At 35.7% G+C, this 16,449-nt stretch overlaps 1 protein-coding gene across 2 annotated transcripts in view; it reads right to left on the bottom strand.

Annotated features, from left to right (window-relative positions):
* The window catches only part of TBC1D4 (TBC1 domain family member 4), a 198,046-nt gene that overhangs the window by 62,436 nt on the left and 119,161 nt on the right, over window positions 1-16,449 (bottom strand). For both annotated transcript variants that reach the window (XM_023536382.1, XM_011369775.2), the window contains 3 exons: window positions 5,092-5,679; window positions 3,584-3,673; window positions 306-410 (listed from right to left, as the gene is read on the bottom strand). In XM_023536382.1, the coding sequence (XP_023392150.1) occupies window positions 306-410; window positions 3,584-3,673; window positions 5,092-5,634 (738 nt within the window). In that variant the 5' untranslated portion in view covers window positions 5,635-5,679. The remainder of the gene's footprint in view (window positions 1-305; window positions 411-3,583; window positions 3,674-5,091; window positions 5,680-16,449) is intronic.

Here is a 16,449-nt window from a genome sequence, read left to right as displayed (position 1 = left end):
AGATGAGCACTGGAAAAAGTAATACCTCTTCTAGTGTTAGTTGTTTTCTACCTTTTAAAAATACTCCTGGTAACATGATTGGATTTGTTAAACTCAAGGAAATCTCTAGGCTTGAAAATTACCATAACGATTTGGTTTTTGTGTTTTTTTTCCATTGCTGTGCTACTTTAAAGGGCAGAAACATATTTTTAGATCCCTTCTTTCTGCACTGATAGTCATTCTGTGAGGCTTGGATTCATAAGAAATGAGTCCCCATTAGCTGAATGGGCAGACAGGAGCACAGGGACAGCAATCACACCACTTACCAGAGATTCACTGGCACACTGAAACACGTAACAGATATATTGGCTCAGCCCCGGCTCTGGTGACTCCCGACAGATAAAGCCAAAGTGATCCACATGCTTTATACCCTAGCAGAGGGGAAAGAAGTACAGTATTATGGGAACATGTTCTTTTAATCAACACTATGGAAATCAACATCAGTTCTATGCTTTACACCTCTATGAATTTCTCCTTACAGCACTGTGACATGGGACATATTGTCATAGCAAAATTAAATGGTGGCTTTTTGATACATAAAATAAAATGTGAGAGCAAAAACTCAGATTTGTTTGTTTTTTTTTTTTTCAGGCAAACACTCTCTTTAACTCAGGGCCACAGGAGGAAAAATACGATGGCATGATCTACTGTCTCTTATAATAAAACTGCCACTTGGTGTTTGCAAGTAATAGAGTTTTCAATTTATTGGTCTTCTTAGAACAGTCAGTCTGATTCATCATCATAAATCCTGTTCTTGTCTATATGAGGCTAAGAACCAGGAAAACTACACTGACAATGCTCTAATTAAATGTTATGCAATTCTCTAAAGTGTGCATTAAAAATACTAGAATATCTGTCTACTTATGGACGTTTTAGGAGCCATACCTATTAGAAGACAATACATGAAAGAAATTATCCACATTCACAAATCAATCACTGTACTTCCTGAATGCCAGCTAAATAACCTCAACTATAGTTCATAAAAAATTCAGAATCATCTGTGAATCTAAATCAGCCTGAATACATACATATCAATTAGAAGACAACACCTTGTTATTTTAATAGCAAGCATAGGACTTTGAAAAGCCAGGTAGGCAAAAAATTTAAAGTTGTGCTGCAGTGAACCTAAATAGCAATGACAAAAAAAATTGTCTTTAGAGTCAGACGGATCTGTGCTATAATCTTCGTTCAACCATCTACTAAGTGTAAGACATCGTGCTGAGTTGCTGATAATTATTTCTGAGGCTCCATCTCTTGTTATAAAACAGTAGTAATGGCACCTACCATAAGGAATTTTTGAGATTTAGGACTAAGAAATATCAATTATACTTTTTGGTACATTTGATAAATGGTAACCACTATTTTTGTAATAATAAGCTCAATCTATCCAATGGATATGGAAAAAGGAAATCAACTCTGATAAAAAGAAACAAGTCAATAAGGAGGAGTGAAGTTATAATTCATGAGGTGACAGTTCCATCTGGTACAACTCATTACGATGAAAGAATATTATCTACTAGTTCAAAACTAAATAGGAAAAATTCATAGGACCTCGTTGGCTCAGTGAGTCTTCAGGCAATGGCACTGTTTACAGAAAAGAAAACTATTGTCTTTTTCCTAATGCTTGTCAGGGACACAGTCCTACATATTTTGAAGAAAGAAATACTGAGATATGCATGTTTTTAAAAAGCACGCCTGTTTCTGAATGTGGCCACATTATACCAGTTCAATTCTGTGGAAATAAGGAATAAGAGCAGGGCCACTCATTGAGGACAGAGGTTAACCTGACAATTATTGCAATCAAAGGTATTTCCACAAATTTCCCCCATATCTTTTGTTTAATTCTTTTTCTGGACCAGAATGTCAGAATAGAAAGCTCGCTTTAAAAAAAAGAAAAAAAAAGGAAAAGCAAAAATCACATTTGAACTGCCAGTTTTATATATTTATATATTTGGTTTGGCTGGTTCTTCCCCTCCCCACTACACTCTCCTTTTTTTTTTTTTTTTCCTTTAGGTGTTCAATGAGCATTGCTAGTCCTCAAAGGCTTGAGGGCTGTGGGGGTAATAGGCACAACTTTTTAGGATGACTCTTCATGCTCTGGGGGAGAGGAACTACATGGGTTTGCACCGCACTCTCCCTAGTATTTGGCACAAGTCCCTACATATAGAAATAGCAATTCAACATTTATTGAATACCTAAGAGTTAAGCTCTGTCTTAACGTATCTTATTCTGATGCCCTACAGAATAAGACACCACAGAATAAGACACCTGCCCTCACATAGCTTATAATCCAGCAGGAATCCCCATTAAACAGGTAATTATAAAAATGTTCAATAAATACTTTTTCTGTTAAAGTAAATAACTTTTCTACCTAATTTTTTATCGTTTAAATAAAGATTTATAAATTTTCAATATAACCTTCTTATAGAGGGATGCTCTCTCTAAGTTATTAAAGTATAAAATTTTTATCTTCACAACATAATTTTATGTCTCCATATACCAGAACAAATATTAAAACAAAACATTAGAAGTGAAACAGCATTAACTGAAGGTGAGATTAATAATTAACAAGATATACAAAAGCTTGTCATTTTTGAAGAGAAGGATGTCCGAATATCATACCTATGGGAATGCTAACTCAAAAATTTAAGAAATAAAAAGGCAGTCTTGATTTTTCAACATTAAAATACAGGAAGGGCTCTTGGTGAGATCCAGGTCCCTGAAGGTTCATCTAAGTCACCTTGCTAGGAAAGAGGGTAATCCTCTCTTCCGGTGACCTCCTCACAGGCGTCCTTGCATTTTCAACCTTAGTACTCCCTCTGTTCCAATATCTTCAAAAATTCTTTCTATGTTCACAATATGTTTAGGTAGCTCTAACTTTTGAATAGATATTCTAAATTATTATTATGGTATTTAGGAGATTAGTTTGTGCCTAATATGAACTTGTACATATTTAGCTGTATCGATTATTTCAAAAACTTTCAAATACACAGTTTATGATTTAAAAATAAACAAAAAAAACAAAAATATACCAAACTATACCAAATATACCAAATATACCAAACTATACCAAAAAAATGCCAAATATACCTTCTTTCCAAAATTTAGCATTTATATTAATAGAAGTTGAAAGTACTAGTTCTCCTTTCGTTACCCACCATGGTATGAAAAGCAAACATGACTCAGTGATGCCCACAAGTCCCACTGCCCAAAATTCCGAGGAACACTATCTGCGAAGGTATTTTCAAAAGAACTTCCCACCACAAAAACTCCATCAGTGGAAGGAATTTGATGAAGTAATGCTACAAGGAGAAAGGGGTTGATGAAAATGAGGACAAACTACTATGATACTAAGGGACCTGGACGGAATTTTGTTATTGGCGTGGACACAAACACATGTACACTCTTAGTTTAAGATGAATCCACTTAAAAATTAAAATTTAGAAAAATAGTAAAATTTGAAGAGGTATAAGCCCAGTTATTTTAATTTAGAAAAAAGGTTTAGTTGGTTTCTTCAAATACTACAATCTACTTTAATACATACCTGTGAACAAGAAGAGATCTCTTTAAAATTCTTTTCAAGTACGACTGATTTAGTGTCTGGACTGATAAGGTTAATCTCAAACCGCCCAACCTTAAAAACAAAAATATTCCAATTAATTTCAACTCACAAGGACCTAACATCTTACTTTACAATTAAATATTCAACTACTAATATAGATCAAATACTATGTCCATATAGTCACATCACATGTGCTTCACCATACAATCTGACCAATATTTCAACTCCAAACATTAGCTGTCTCATAACATTTCTTCCTTTTGTCTAAAAATCATGAGAATTAAGTGGGTCTTAATTTACAAGAGACAAAAAACCATTTTTTTCCAGATTAAAAGCGATTGTCTTTTCAAAAATAAATGCAACCTTTTCTTATTTCATGATTTCTAAAAATACCAATTATTTAATTATATTTACAATCATACTTTCTCCTGAACGGTCAATAAAAAGATATATTTGCCGTTGGGAAAATAAGTTAAAATTTTTGAAAATAAACAACTTCAGAAAAATTAACAGCAAACACTGTGGCTAAGGAGAAGAATAAATCTGAAAGCCTGAAGAGGGGAAACAGTTAACATGTCCCCAAAGAAAAGACTATAGATACTTTAATTACGTGCCTAGAGTTATCAAAAACAAAACAGAACAAAACAAAACAAAAGAACTCATGAACTTCCGATAAAGCAAATATCACACACACGGAATGTTTACCAAGGTATGCTGTGGAATTTCCTTCTACTGGGTTCTTTACAACAGGATAAAGGACAGCCACTCAGTTTTTTCAAGAAAACCCAAATCTTACAAGTTGAAGATTAAAGAGCCTCGACAGGGTTTTCTTAAAAATTAAGCGCTTCTAAGTGGAACTTGACATTTTCCATACCCTGTACAACTTCAAAAACTACTTTTTGGAAGTCAGATGTACTTGTTACACCTATAATAGAGCTTGTGCCAAATTATTTTAATTCCTGATCCAGTCAATTATCAGCCCGATGGTGTTTCTTTAACCTTCTCTTTTGTGTGTATTCTCATGTGAAATACGCCTGTGAGTCTCTGGACTTTTCTTTTTTCCTCTTTAGAAAACTTTCTTCTCCACTCTCCAGAATTATATCTTAAAATCCCCTATAAAATTGACTTCCGCAGTTAGTTAAAAAACAGCAACATTTCATTTATTTAGGAAACCACCCAAGGCAAATTGCTGGTGATACTACGAGTAACCTTCTACTCTTACTCCTTCCACCAGCTTTCCAGGACGCTCCATTATTTAATTGCTTTTTCCTCCATCTCTCCCTGCCCTGGCCCCTCATTTCTTACAATCCACATTCCATGTCTGCCTCTCAGCCCTTCTCCCCTTTCCTCTGCCTCCTTCTCCATCTGCCTTATCTGTTTCCCAAGGGGGAAGAAATAAAAGCTGGATTATTGTAGACTGAGGAAGTGGGAGGAGCTGCTTCTAGCAGTGGATCACGAACCGCCCAAAAGCACCCTGCCGGGGGCAGCACCTGGAACAGCATGGTTCTGTTCTTCTCCGAATCCGAGGGCTGCACGTGACTGGGCGCGCTGGCGTGTCTCCGTCGTGGCTGTGGTTTTTGGCTGTTCTCGTGAACTTTCTTTTGCAGGACTCCGGTGACGCTGCTGCACCGAGACCGGAACTCTTGCTGTTCATCAAAGCCAGAATCTTCCAAAATCATCTCGGGGAAACAAATTCGAGAGCTGGACAGCCCGGGCTGGCTGGCCGTGGCTGGTAAGGCAGGGAGAGTGTAGTTGACAACATCCCCTTCCTCCAGGAGAATGTCTGTGAGTGAACTCGGCCCCTCGACCTCGAAGGCCACCGGGTCATTGCGGGCGTCGGGGCCGCGCTGCTCGCCCTGGATCCTCAGGCGCTGCTGCTCGTGCAGGCTGAACTTTTCGATGCAGTCGTCAATGAGGCTGGATGGGGCCTTCTTGTGCGTCACGGTCACCTTTCCGCAGTACAGGACTTCGAACTTCTGAGAGTTGTAAAAAGCATCCTCGTTGTCTTTGCTTGGTTTGGCATCCTCTTTCATGGCAGCTTTAGACAACTGCCTAATGCTGCTGATAACATCAGGAACCTGGAAAAGAATTAAAAATCTTCGTTTCAGCTGATTATTTAGAAATAACTTATGTTTACCTACACCTGTAATTACCACCCAGAATGCATTTTCCTACTAAATGATAAAATATGGAAAATGACAGGCAGACCCTACATAAGATAAAGCATAAACTTAAATTACATTATCAGACATGAATGACTTAAAGGTAAGATTGACATTTAATGATATCAGTATTACACTTTCCCATTTTAAATGTGTTCATTTCCCAAAAACAAAAACCACGAGACGATACAGGCCACTGTCAACCTTTAATAAATCATAATATATATTTTAAGTACTTTCAAATGTTATTATGAAGGATCGATAATTTTTTTAAAAATTAAGAGGAAAAATAAATTATAAAAAGTATAATGACTGAAAATCCATGAATAAACAGATACATAGATAGATAGATAGATAGATAGATAGATAAAAGTTATTATGAGCCTCAACTGAAAGGAATCAAAGTTTCAACGAGCATAAAATAAACTTTCTAGATGAACAGATTAAAATCCAGACACCCCTCATCAGCATTAGCTATCTTCAGAGAAAGTGCAGATTACAACCGTAGAAAGGTACCATTACACACCTATTAGAATGGCTAACATCAAAAAGAGAAAAAATTGCCACTAGATCACTGAATGTCATGCTGTTGTTTCTCATTAATTCTCATAATTAGTTATCACACTCCAGGAAATTCAGTGGTACATAAAAATCACATTTTGCCTGACTTCTAAAGAAAACAAATTCTACAACACAATAATATTTAAAGCATCTAAGCAAACACAGGCTCAGGGTAAAAATCTAGATCATTAAAAGCACAAGGAAAGATACCTTCAGTCAGGAATCCAGTCAAAAGTCTTTCTCCAAGAGCACCGAATATATCAAACTGATTAATCCTCAGTGCCAGCCTTCTGTTGCACCTAATAAGTTCTCTTTCTTTTAAAATAAGTCAGCAGTTATTCCATTGTATTTTTTAAAGTCCACATTATCACTATGCAGCCAATTATAAAACTTTCCAGGAATAACCGTTATTGCTTCAAAAGTAAAGTATTTCCTGACTCTGCAATCAGGAAACACACTGATTGTTCAGGACTAAAGAGCAGAAGCTTTAGCTTTCTTTAAAAAGAAACATTTTAAATTTGATGACCATTCTCTTTCTTAGGCTGTTTAAATAACCGCAAGTGTCCAGTACTCATTAATAATGAAAGAGAAGATTATAATACATAACATTTTTCCTCTTAAAGTTCATTGATAAACAGATTAACTTCAAGCAAGCATTTAAAATTAGATACAAATATGAATGTGAAAATAAGCTTCTTAAAACATAGTCAAAGAAAAAAACTGGGGAAAGCCTTTTATAATTGATATGAGCTTAACTACTTGATTTCTTATTAATCTTCAAAATAATTATAGTAAGCACAGCAAGATTTAGAAAAATACAAAAAAGAAAATGCAGGGAAAGGTGTAAAAAATTTGAGGAAAACACTAGGAAACATTTCAAATAAACTGAAAAAACTGCCTAATAAAAAGAATTAACAATTTAATCTAGTCTCAATCAAACAGAGGTAGCATGGAAAGGAAATAGATTTGCTTTGGAAGTAATGCATTCCTTTAGGGAGAGGGTAGATTTCCTTCCTAATTATGTTTTACTTAAGAAACTATTAAGATCAACTCAGCATTTTGAGAAGAGAGTAATTTTTGTCATTTAATGTTTTATATCTATTTGGCTTTTTAAATCTCATCTTCAGCCAATGGAAAGTGACCAGAAGGTATATATTACATCATGAAATAGCTCACTTACATTAAGGGAACAGGAGCTATTATCTAAGAACCCATGAGGTTTTCCAGCTTCCAGTTACTTTGGAAGCAAAGGCTGTGCTGCCGTTTTTAAGGTGAGGCTGTCTGGCAATCTTTATAGGAAATAAAACAGATTTTTAAACCATTTTCACTTATCCAAAAGCACTTAGCGATTCTTTGTATTTAGTTAAAAATGTAAATTATTATTTTAAGGTATAGTTTGCACAGGATAAAGAGGTCTAATTTTCACTAGGTGTAGATTCAGAATCAACTAGAACAATTCGGTGATTTTAAAATTATAGAAATTTAAAATTAAAGGTACCCTTTGAATCATTTGGTCAGCACTATCTTGTTTTACAATGTGGAAACAGTTTACATCAAAAGTTAAACCAATAAAGAAGAAAATAATGAGATTACAAGAAACCAGACTATTTGCGGCCAAAGAAAGCAGAGTATCTCTATGACTTACACCACAGTCATACAAGCTGCTTGGTTTTTGAGTCTTGGGTTTAAGCCAGTTTCCTCTCAGACCAGGCTTTAATCTAAGGATATTCTCAATCACCTGGCTCCAAACTCAGTTTTGGCTCACCTCCCTTCTAACTGCTGCTTTCTTGGTGACTTCTGAGTTAGCTCAAGCATTAGAGAGAGGAATTTCTTAAACCTTTCAGTTAAGTTCTCCTATCCCATTCACTAATCATATCATTAAATTCCTTCTCTAGAAGATATGCCCTGTGCCTTTATGACCATTCCAATTTTGCAAAAGTGATCATATGTAAAACATATGCGAGTAACTCACAGGAAAACATCTCGGGAATCATGCAATTTGAGTTAGAGAATGAAATGTCCTCAGTCGCAGCTGAGTTTAGTGCTAGAGGAAAAGATAAGTATAACAAGACAGAGATGGGGAAGTGATAAGAAGTTAGATGAAGGATAGATAAGAGCAGTCCTTTTCAAGTTCCCTTTCAACAATAATAATCCATTATTTTAAAAGTGGATCAGTCCACAACATGGCATATTAGAAAAGTACATAACATGCACTTAGAGGTCTTAAGTTTAAAGCCCCATTTCAGTATCTGTTATTGTCTGTAGAAAAGACTCCACATCCTTCTTGGTCTCTGATTTTTTTTCTGTAAAATGAGAATCACAATGTTTATTTCAGAGGTAAGCTGAGAAAATTAAATTAAACATGCAAATGTACCTGACACAGTGCTGGGACAGTGAAAGCATTCAATAATGTTCGATTAAATAAAAATGTAAGTCAGATTTGCATTATGTAAGGAGATGGAAAAAGTGAAAAGCTGCTGCTAAATAAGAATACGTTGCCTTCATGAAATTTAAATTGTAGCAGAGGGGATGATATACAATAAGTAAAATACTAAAGAATTTAGATAGTGAAAATTGCCAAGAAGAAAATATAATGCAGTGAAGGGAGACAGAAAATTTGGAGGGGGTGGCAGAACAGCTGTAATTTTAGAGAAAAGGCTCTCTATAAAATATTTGAATAAAATCCTGAGGTCAACAAGGAAGTGAGCCATACAGATATCCGGGGGAGGAACATTCCAGATGGACAGAACATCAAGTACTAAGGCCTTGAAGCAAAATTTGTCTGGCATGTTCAGGGAACTTCAAAGAGCCAGTGTGGCTGGATATAAGTGAGTGAGCAGGGGTTTACTGAAGAGGCACTGTAGGGAAACAAGGAGCATCAAAATCATGCAGTACCTTGAAAGAACTTTGGCTTTTACTCTTAGACAGAAAGCCTAAGAGTTATATGTTCAAAGGGTCCTTTCGGCTGTTGTGTGGAGAATAGATGGCATAGGTGATGGGGCAGGAGCCTACTGTGCTCATCCAGGGTAAGCCAACAGTGGTTCAGACAGAGCAACAGCAAGGGAAGGGGTAAGAAGCTGTAGACTTTTGGATTTAATTTTAAAGGCATAGTCAAGATGATTTCTTGAGGATCTAATGTGGCGTGTAGGAGAAGGAAAAGGGGGAATGGATGAACTTCATGAGTTTTGGCCAGAGGAACTAGAAAAAATGGAGCTGCAGTGAAATAGGTTTGGGAGGGAGTGGGGGTGGCTTAACAGAGCAGGAGCTTAGTTTGGGACAAGTTAATTTTGAGAAGCTTCTAGACATCCAAGGATAGATGTCAGTAGGCAGTCGAATATATGTACCTAGAGCTCAGGAGAGAGAACAGAACTGAAAAAGAAATATTAGAAGACATTAGCATGTATAGGGTATTTAAAGACATGAGGTAAGACAAGTTCATCAAGAGTATTGATGACAGAGCGAGCAGGAAAGAAAGAGAGAGTGCCCGCTAGGCAAAGAGAGAACTATCTCCAGGAACCAACCCTTGAGGCACACGATGCTTATGATTTTGGAGATGGAGAGATATGAGCAAAGGAAAATACAGCAACAGCCAGAGGTCAAGCACGTGAGAATGGTATCCTGAAGCCAAGAAAGAAAAATTTCCAAGACAAAGAAAGTAATCAATATGAGATCATAGGTGATCCTGACAAGAAAAGTTTTGGTAGGGGCTTAGAGCAAAAGACTTACCTAGTAGGTTCCAAAGAAAATTTCACAAAATAAATCCAAAACAATAGGTACAAACAACCTATTTGGCAGTAGCTAGAGGCACAAGTGAGTCAAAAGAGGGTTCTCTTATAGATGGAAGAAGTGACAGCTTCTAATACAGAATATCCAATAGTAAAGAGAATGTTGATGATCTAGAGAAAGAAGGTAGAACTGCTGGCAATGTCTTTCAGTAGGCAAGAGGGGACAGAATCTGGGGCACTTGGAAGAATTTGAACTGACCTGTAGGCATGCTCAGTTCATCTCAAAGGGAAAGGCAGAATACAAAGGCATAGATGCAGGAAGACGTGGTGGTGGGAGTCTGGAGAATTTTTCCCCTGACTGCTTAAATTTCTTCGGTAAAATAGAAAGCATGATCATCAGCTGAGGTGAGAATGCGGAAGATCTAACAGAGAAGTGAACATTGAACATTTAATTTAACTTAAGGCTGACTGTAGGCAAAATTGTGAAAGGAAGTTATATTTAGAACCCTAATGTGACCCCTCCAACCTCTTCATGGGGAAATGTGCATTTTATGTGCATGAGACCCACAATTTCTAATGTAGCATAGCTCTTTACCCAACCACAAAGTACTTTCAATGTGAGATCAATCTTCTACGTATTTATTCAACTAGATGCTTTCTATTCATCACATTAGTCCTATTATTTGCTTCGCGCTCACATTTTTTAAAGTATACAGTTCAAAATTGATAACCCTCTAGTCAGGCTAACTAAGAAAAGGAGACAAATTACTAACATCTGAAATTAAAAGAAAGGAGAGAAATATCACTACAGACCCCATGGAAATTAAAAGAACAATGAAAGAATACTACAAAAACTCTATGCCCAGAAATTTGATATCCTAAATGTAATATACCAATTACTTGAATGACACAATATACCAAAACTCATACATTAAGAAACAGACATTCTGAATAAGCCTATTAAAGAAATTGAATCAATGATTAATAATCTCAAATTAGAAAGCACCAGGCCCAGATGTGTTCACTGGCAAATTCTATAAAACATTTAAGAAAAAATTATACAAATTCTCTACAATCTCTTTCAGATGAAAGAAGCTGAGAAAATACTTCCTAACTCGTATATGAAGCCAGTATTAGCTAATACCAAAACCAGACAGAAACATTAGAAGAAAAGAAAAACAATAAACCGATATCTCTTATGAACATAGGTGCAAAAATCCTTAACAAAATATTAGCAAAACTAAATCTAAAAAAGCATTTAAAAAATTATATACCAAGATCATGTGGGATTTATCTCAGGTATGCAAGGCTGGTTCAACATTTGAAAATCAATTAATGTAATTCATCATATTGACAGACTAAAAAAAAAAAAAAAATCACATGATCACATCAACAGATGCAGAAAAAGCATATTACAGAATCTGACACCTATTCATTATTAAAACGCTCAGCAAACCAAGAATAGAGAGAAACTTCCTCAGCTTGATCAAGACTATCTACAAAAAACCTAGGGCTAACATCATACTTAATGGTGAGAAACTCACAGCTTTACCACTATGATCAGGTACAAGGCAAGGATGTCCCCTCTCTTACTACTTTGTAACATCACATTGGAAGTCCTTACTAATGCAGTAAAGCAAGAAAGTAAAACAAAGGTATAAAGATTGCTAATGAAGAAATAAAACTGTCTTTGTTCTCAGATGACATAATCATCTATGTAAAAAATCTAAAAGAATTAACAACAACAAAAAACCTTAGAATTAATAAGCAATTATAACAAGGTTGCAAAATAGAAGGTTAACATACAGAAGTCAATTGCTTTCCTGTATGCCAACAATGAACAAGTGGAATTTGAAATTAAGAACACAATACCACTTACATTAACACCTGAAAAATAAAATACTTAGCTATAAATCAAACAAAATCTGTATGAGATCTACGTGAAGAAAATCACAAAACTCCGGTGAACATAATCAAATGGAAAGAAAGTCCATGTTCATGGTTAGGAAGACTCAGAATTGTACAGATGTCAGTTCTTCTCAACTTGATCTACAGAGTCAATGCAATTCCAGTCAAAATCCCCAGCATGTAATTTTATAGATAGTGATAAAACTGATTCTAAAGTTTGCACAAAGAGGAGAAAGACCCAGAATAGCCAACACACCATGGAAGGAGAACAAAGTTGGAGGACTGATGCTACCTGACTTCAAGACTTACTATAAAGCTATGGTAATTAAGACAGTGTGGTATTTGTGAAAAAATAGACAAATAAATCAATATAATAAAATAGACAGCCCCAAAATAGATTCACCTAAATATATCAACTGATCTCTGACAAAGTAGCAAAGACAATACAATGGAGAAAAGATAGTATACAACAAATGGTGCTGGAACAACTGGACATCCACATACAAAAGAAAATTAATCTAGACACAGACCTTGCACCTTTTACAAAAATTAACTCAAAATAGATTACACACTTATATGTAAAATGCGAAAGTATAAAACTCCTAGAAGATAACACAGGAGAAAACCTAGATGACTTTCGGTATGGTGATGCTCTTTTAGATACAACACCACCAAAGACACAGTCTATGAAAAAAATAACTGATAAGCCAGGCTTCATTAAAATTAAAAATTTTTGTTCTTCAAAAGACAGTTTCAAGAGACTTATAACACAAGTCATAGACTGAGAGAAAGCATTTGCTAAGGAAACTTCTGCTAAAAGACTGTTATCCAAAATAAATGAAGAATACCTAAAACTCAACAAAAAGAAAACAAACAACCCAATGAAAAAATGGGCCAAAGACTTCAACAGATACCTGACCAAAGAAGATACACAGATAATTAAGATGCATATGAGAAGATGCTCCACATTATATGTCATCAGGGAGACTCAAATTAAAACAACAATGAGATATCACTACATACCTATTAGAATGGCCAACATCTAGAGCACCGCCAACACCAAATGCTGGTCAGGATATGAAGCAAGAAGAACCTTTATACAATTCTGATGAGAAAGCAAAATGGCACAGCCACTTTGAAAGACAGATAGTGTGAAAGATAGTTACAAAACTAAACATATTTCTACCATGTGATACAGCAATTCATGCTCCTTGGTATTTACTCAAAGGAAATGAAAATGTGTATTCACACAAAAACCTACACACAGATGTTTATATAAGCTTTTTTCGAAATTGTTAAAACTTGAAAGCAACCAAGATGTCTTTAATACATAAATGGATAACTGTGGTACATCCAGACAATGAAACATTATTCAGCACCAAAAGAGAAATGAGCTATCAAGCTATGAAAAGACATGAGAGGATCATAAATGCATATTAATAAGTGAAAGAAGCCAATCTGAAAAGGCTATAATTGTATAATTCCAACTATATGACATTCTGGAAGAGGCAAAACTATTGAGACAATAAAAAGGAGTGGGAGGAGGGGAAGGGATAACTAGGCAGAACGCAAAAATTTTAGGGCAGTGAAAATACTGTGTATAATATTATGATGATGGGTATATGTCCTTATACGTTTATCCAAACCTAAAGACTGCACAACACCACGAGTGAACCCTAAGATCAACTATTGACTTTGAGTGATCATGACATGTCAATGTAGGTTCACCTTTCGTAGAAAATGCACAATTCTTGTTAGCATGCTGATAACGGGGGAAGCTTTGTATGTGTAAGTGCAGGGGTATTTGGGAAATCTCTGTATCTTCCTCTCAATTTTGTTATAAACCCTAAATTTCTCTTTAAAAAAATCTTTACCAAAAAGAAAAAAAAAAAGTATAATTCAATACCATTTGTATTTACTTCAAGAAACACTAGAGGGAGCTTTCCCACGTGAACTAGTTTACCTAAGCAAAAAAAATATATATATATCAAAAGGCTTTTTATAATACTGAAAAAATGCCACCGTTTATAAAATATTATTACTACTGCTTCCATTTTAGATTCATAAAATTAACCACTGGCAAGTAAACAAACTGGAATGTTCACTGATTAGACAAATTTGGCAACAAAATTAAGTTAATAAAATTAAGTTAGATTGAAAAAATTTAAGTATATCAAAATCAGCACTTGATAACATTTAATCTCTTAGATATTTTCAAATAGGACATAGTAAACATAAGAAAGCTATGTCTTGTTCCTTTGTTGTGATATATGAAATTATAAAGTCATCTAAATGAAATGCTAAAACTGGACACTTAATAAGTAGTTTTAACTTATGAAATGTCTGAACTCATGAGAAGAGAACTTTTTGAGCAAGGCTTAGTTGTGAAACAGAATGGGCCTTGGGAAAAGAGGCAAGGGAGCAATGGCCAAGCCCAGAGGGACCTACACATGACAAGTTCTGGCTGAGATCAGTAGATAAAGCTGTAATATTATCAGGAAGCAAAAACATCATGGATTTCTCAGAAACCTATTTTTGTCCTGGCCTTCTGTATTACTTCAGATATTTATACCAGTACAACAGATTTCCACCTTGCAAAGGAAAATAATACAACATTCTTGAACTTCTATTCAGAGACATCAATTTATTTGTATTATCATTAACCACTGAATGTGCGTGTCTCCCTTCTTCTAAGAAGAAAAGGTCTAACTGCCAGCTACCTAAGGTTAAAAAGGAAAACAAACATTCATCTATCTCTGAAGTTAGGCTGGAAGGAAAGGCAACAGCAAGTAGCCAGATGCCTAGCCTCTGACCTAGACTTGCCCCTTCCATGGGTGAAGGAAAAGCACTGGCTGTGTATTGTGACGAGTCACGTCGAAGCACTCTATCCAACCCTCACGGTAGAATTAAACTCCTGAAAGTCATAATAGAGTGTGATTGACACAGTTGCTCCCAGTGAAATAAAAAAATTAATATGGTGAAAATTTGTGGCCAGACTTCACTTTCTGGTCCTCATTCCTTCTGTTTGTGACTGTGATGAACATTACCTAGAAAAGTTTCTGGCCAGAAAAGACTTTTTTTTTTCGGAGCTCATACTGGCTGTTCAAAGATATTTTCTGTTTATTAAGTATAAAAGACTCCCCTGTTCCCCTTCTTGTGTGCGGTCTGGCTAAATGATACCAAGAGAAAGCTTATAACGATTTAGGTGACTCAACCCATTTTCCTGTCATCCTTAATTGCAGAAAACAATGAAAAGCTTTAGCTTTTCGGAGTCCTGGAGGAAGAATACTTTTCTTCAATGCACCCCACAGATATCTGACTTACAATCAGATTAATAAATATAGTACTTCTAAAGCAATAAATCTCTACCTTCAAAGTGTCTGAAATGTCACCATATTGCTTGAAAGCTACTTGGAAGAGTGCACTGTACAACTACAAGCCTTTCCCCAGAACAAACCAGGCCCTACCCACTCCTGGACGTGCCTTGTGGACAGAGGTCTCCTCTCCCCTTCAACAGAAGTCAACCACATGGCACTGTTACCTTTCAATTATTTGATCTTTCATGATTTATTAAGATTTCAAGTAAACTTTGGTAACTGAGTATACTAAAGCCCCCCAGAAGTATTTTTACTTATCAACTTTTATATATGTCAAACATTTAACTGCAAAATTTTAATTCCTTGAAGGAAACTCTCACTTTAGAATTTTAAATAGGATGTGTGGCACCAAAATATTTTTTATGATGTAATAGCCTTAATTTTCTAACACCTAAAAATGCTTCTTCATATCTATTTTAAAAGGATTAATGATGACAGCAATGCTTTAATGCTGATATTACAATCAATAATGAAGATAAAAGAAATTGGGAAAATCTATCCAGTGGCTACTAATAATTCACCTGTATAGTGTGATAATGTGGCCAGAATACATTTCCATTAAAATTTCCAAACGAGGGATGCATCTGAGCTGCTCCTTGCAAAAATTCACAACTTCAAGTCAGAAAGCAAATTCAAAGCAAACTAGCAGCCTTTGTGTGTTTTGTACATGGACTGCTTTCAAGAAAGAATATGATTCTTATCTTAAATCATTTGTGAACAACTTATCAACTGCATTAGGCACTGTTTTATCTAAACAGCACCCACCTTAATTTAGAACAAATGGTTCTAGTGAACGCTGCCAATATTTGCACCCTCCTGCTCATACAATCTCCCAACCCCCCATAAAGCAGGCCCCAAATGAAGGGCATGTAATCCAAGTTGAATCAGTGGAAGGTAGAGGGTGGGCATGGGACCCAAGCAGGTCAATCTGAGTCACTCTCTAATGGTTTCCAAACAGAAGACGAAATACCAAAACTTCCTATCTGAAGTCTCAAGTTATTGAGGGAGCTAGTCTGGCCATCTCCCATCACTGGAGAAAGCCATTCTGGAGTAACACAAAGTGAAATCTAGAGGAAAAGAGAATTAAGATCAAGATATGTAGAGAAAGAATCCTG

The sequence above is a fragment of the Pteropus vampyrus genome, unplaced genomic scaffold (assembly GCF_000151845.1).
Source record: "Pteropus vampyrus isolate Shadow unplaced genomic scaffold, Pvam_2.0 Scaffold155, whole genome shotgun sequence".
NCBI classification, from domain to species: domain Eukaryota; kingdom Metazoa; phylum Chordata; class Mammalia; order Chiroptera; family Pteropodidae; genus Pteropus; species Pteropus vampyrus.
This window is presented reverse-complemented; position numbering and strand designations above follow the sequence as displayed.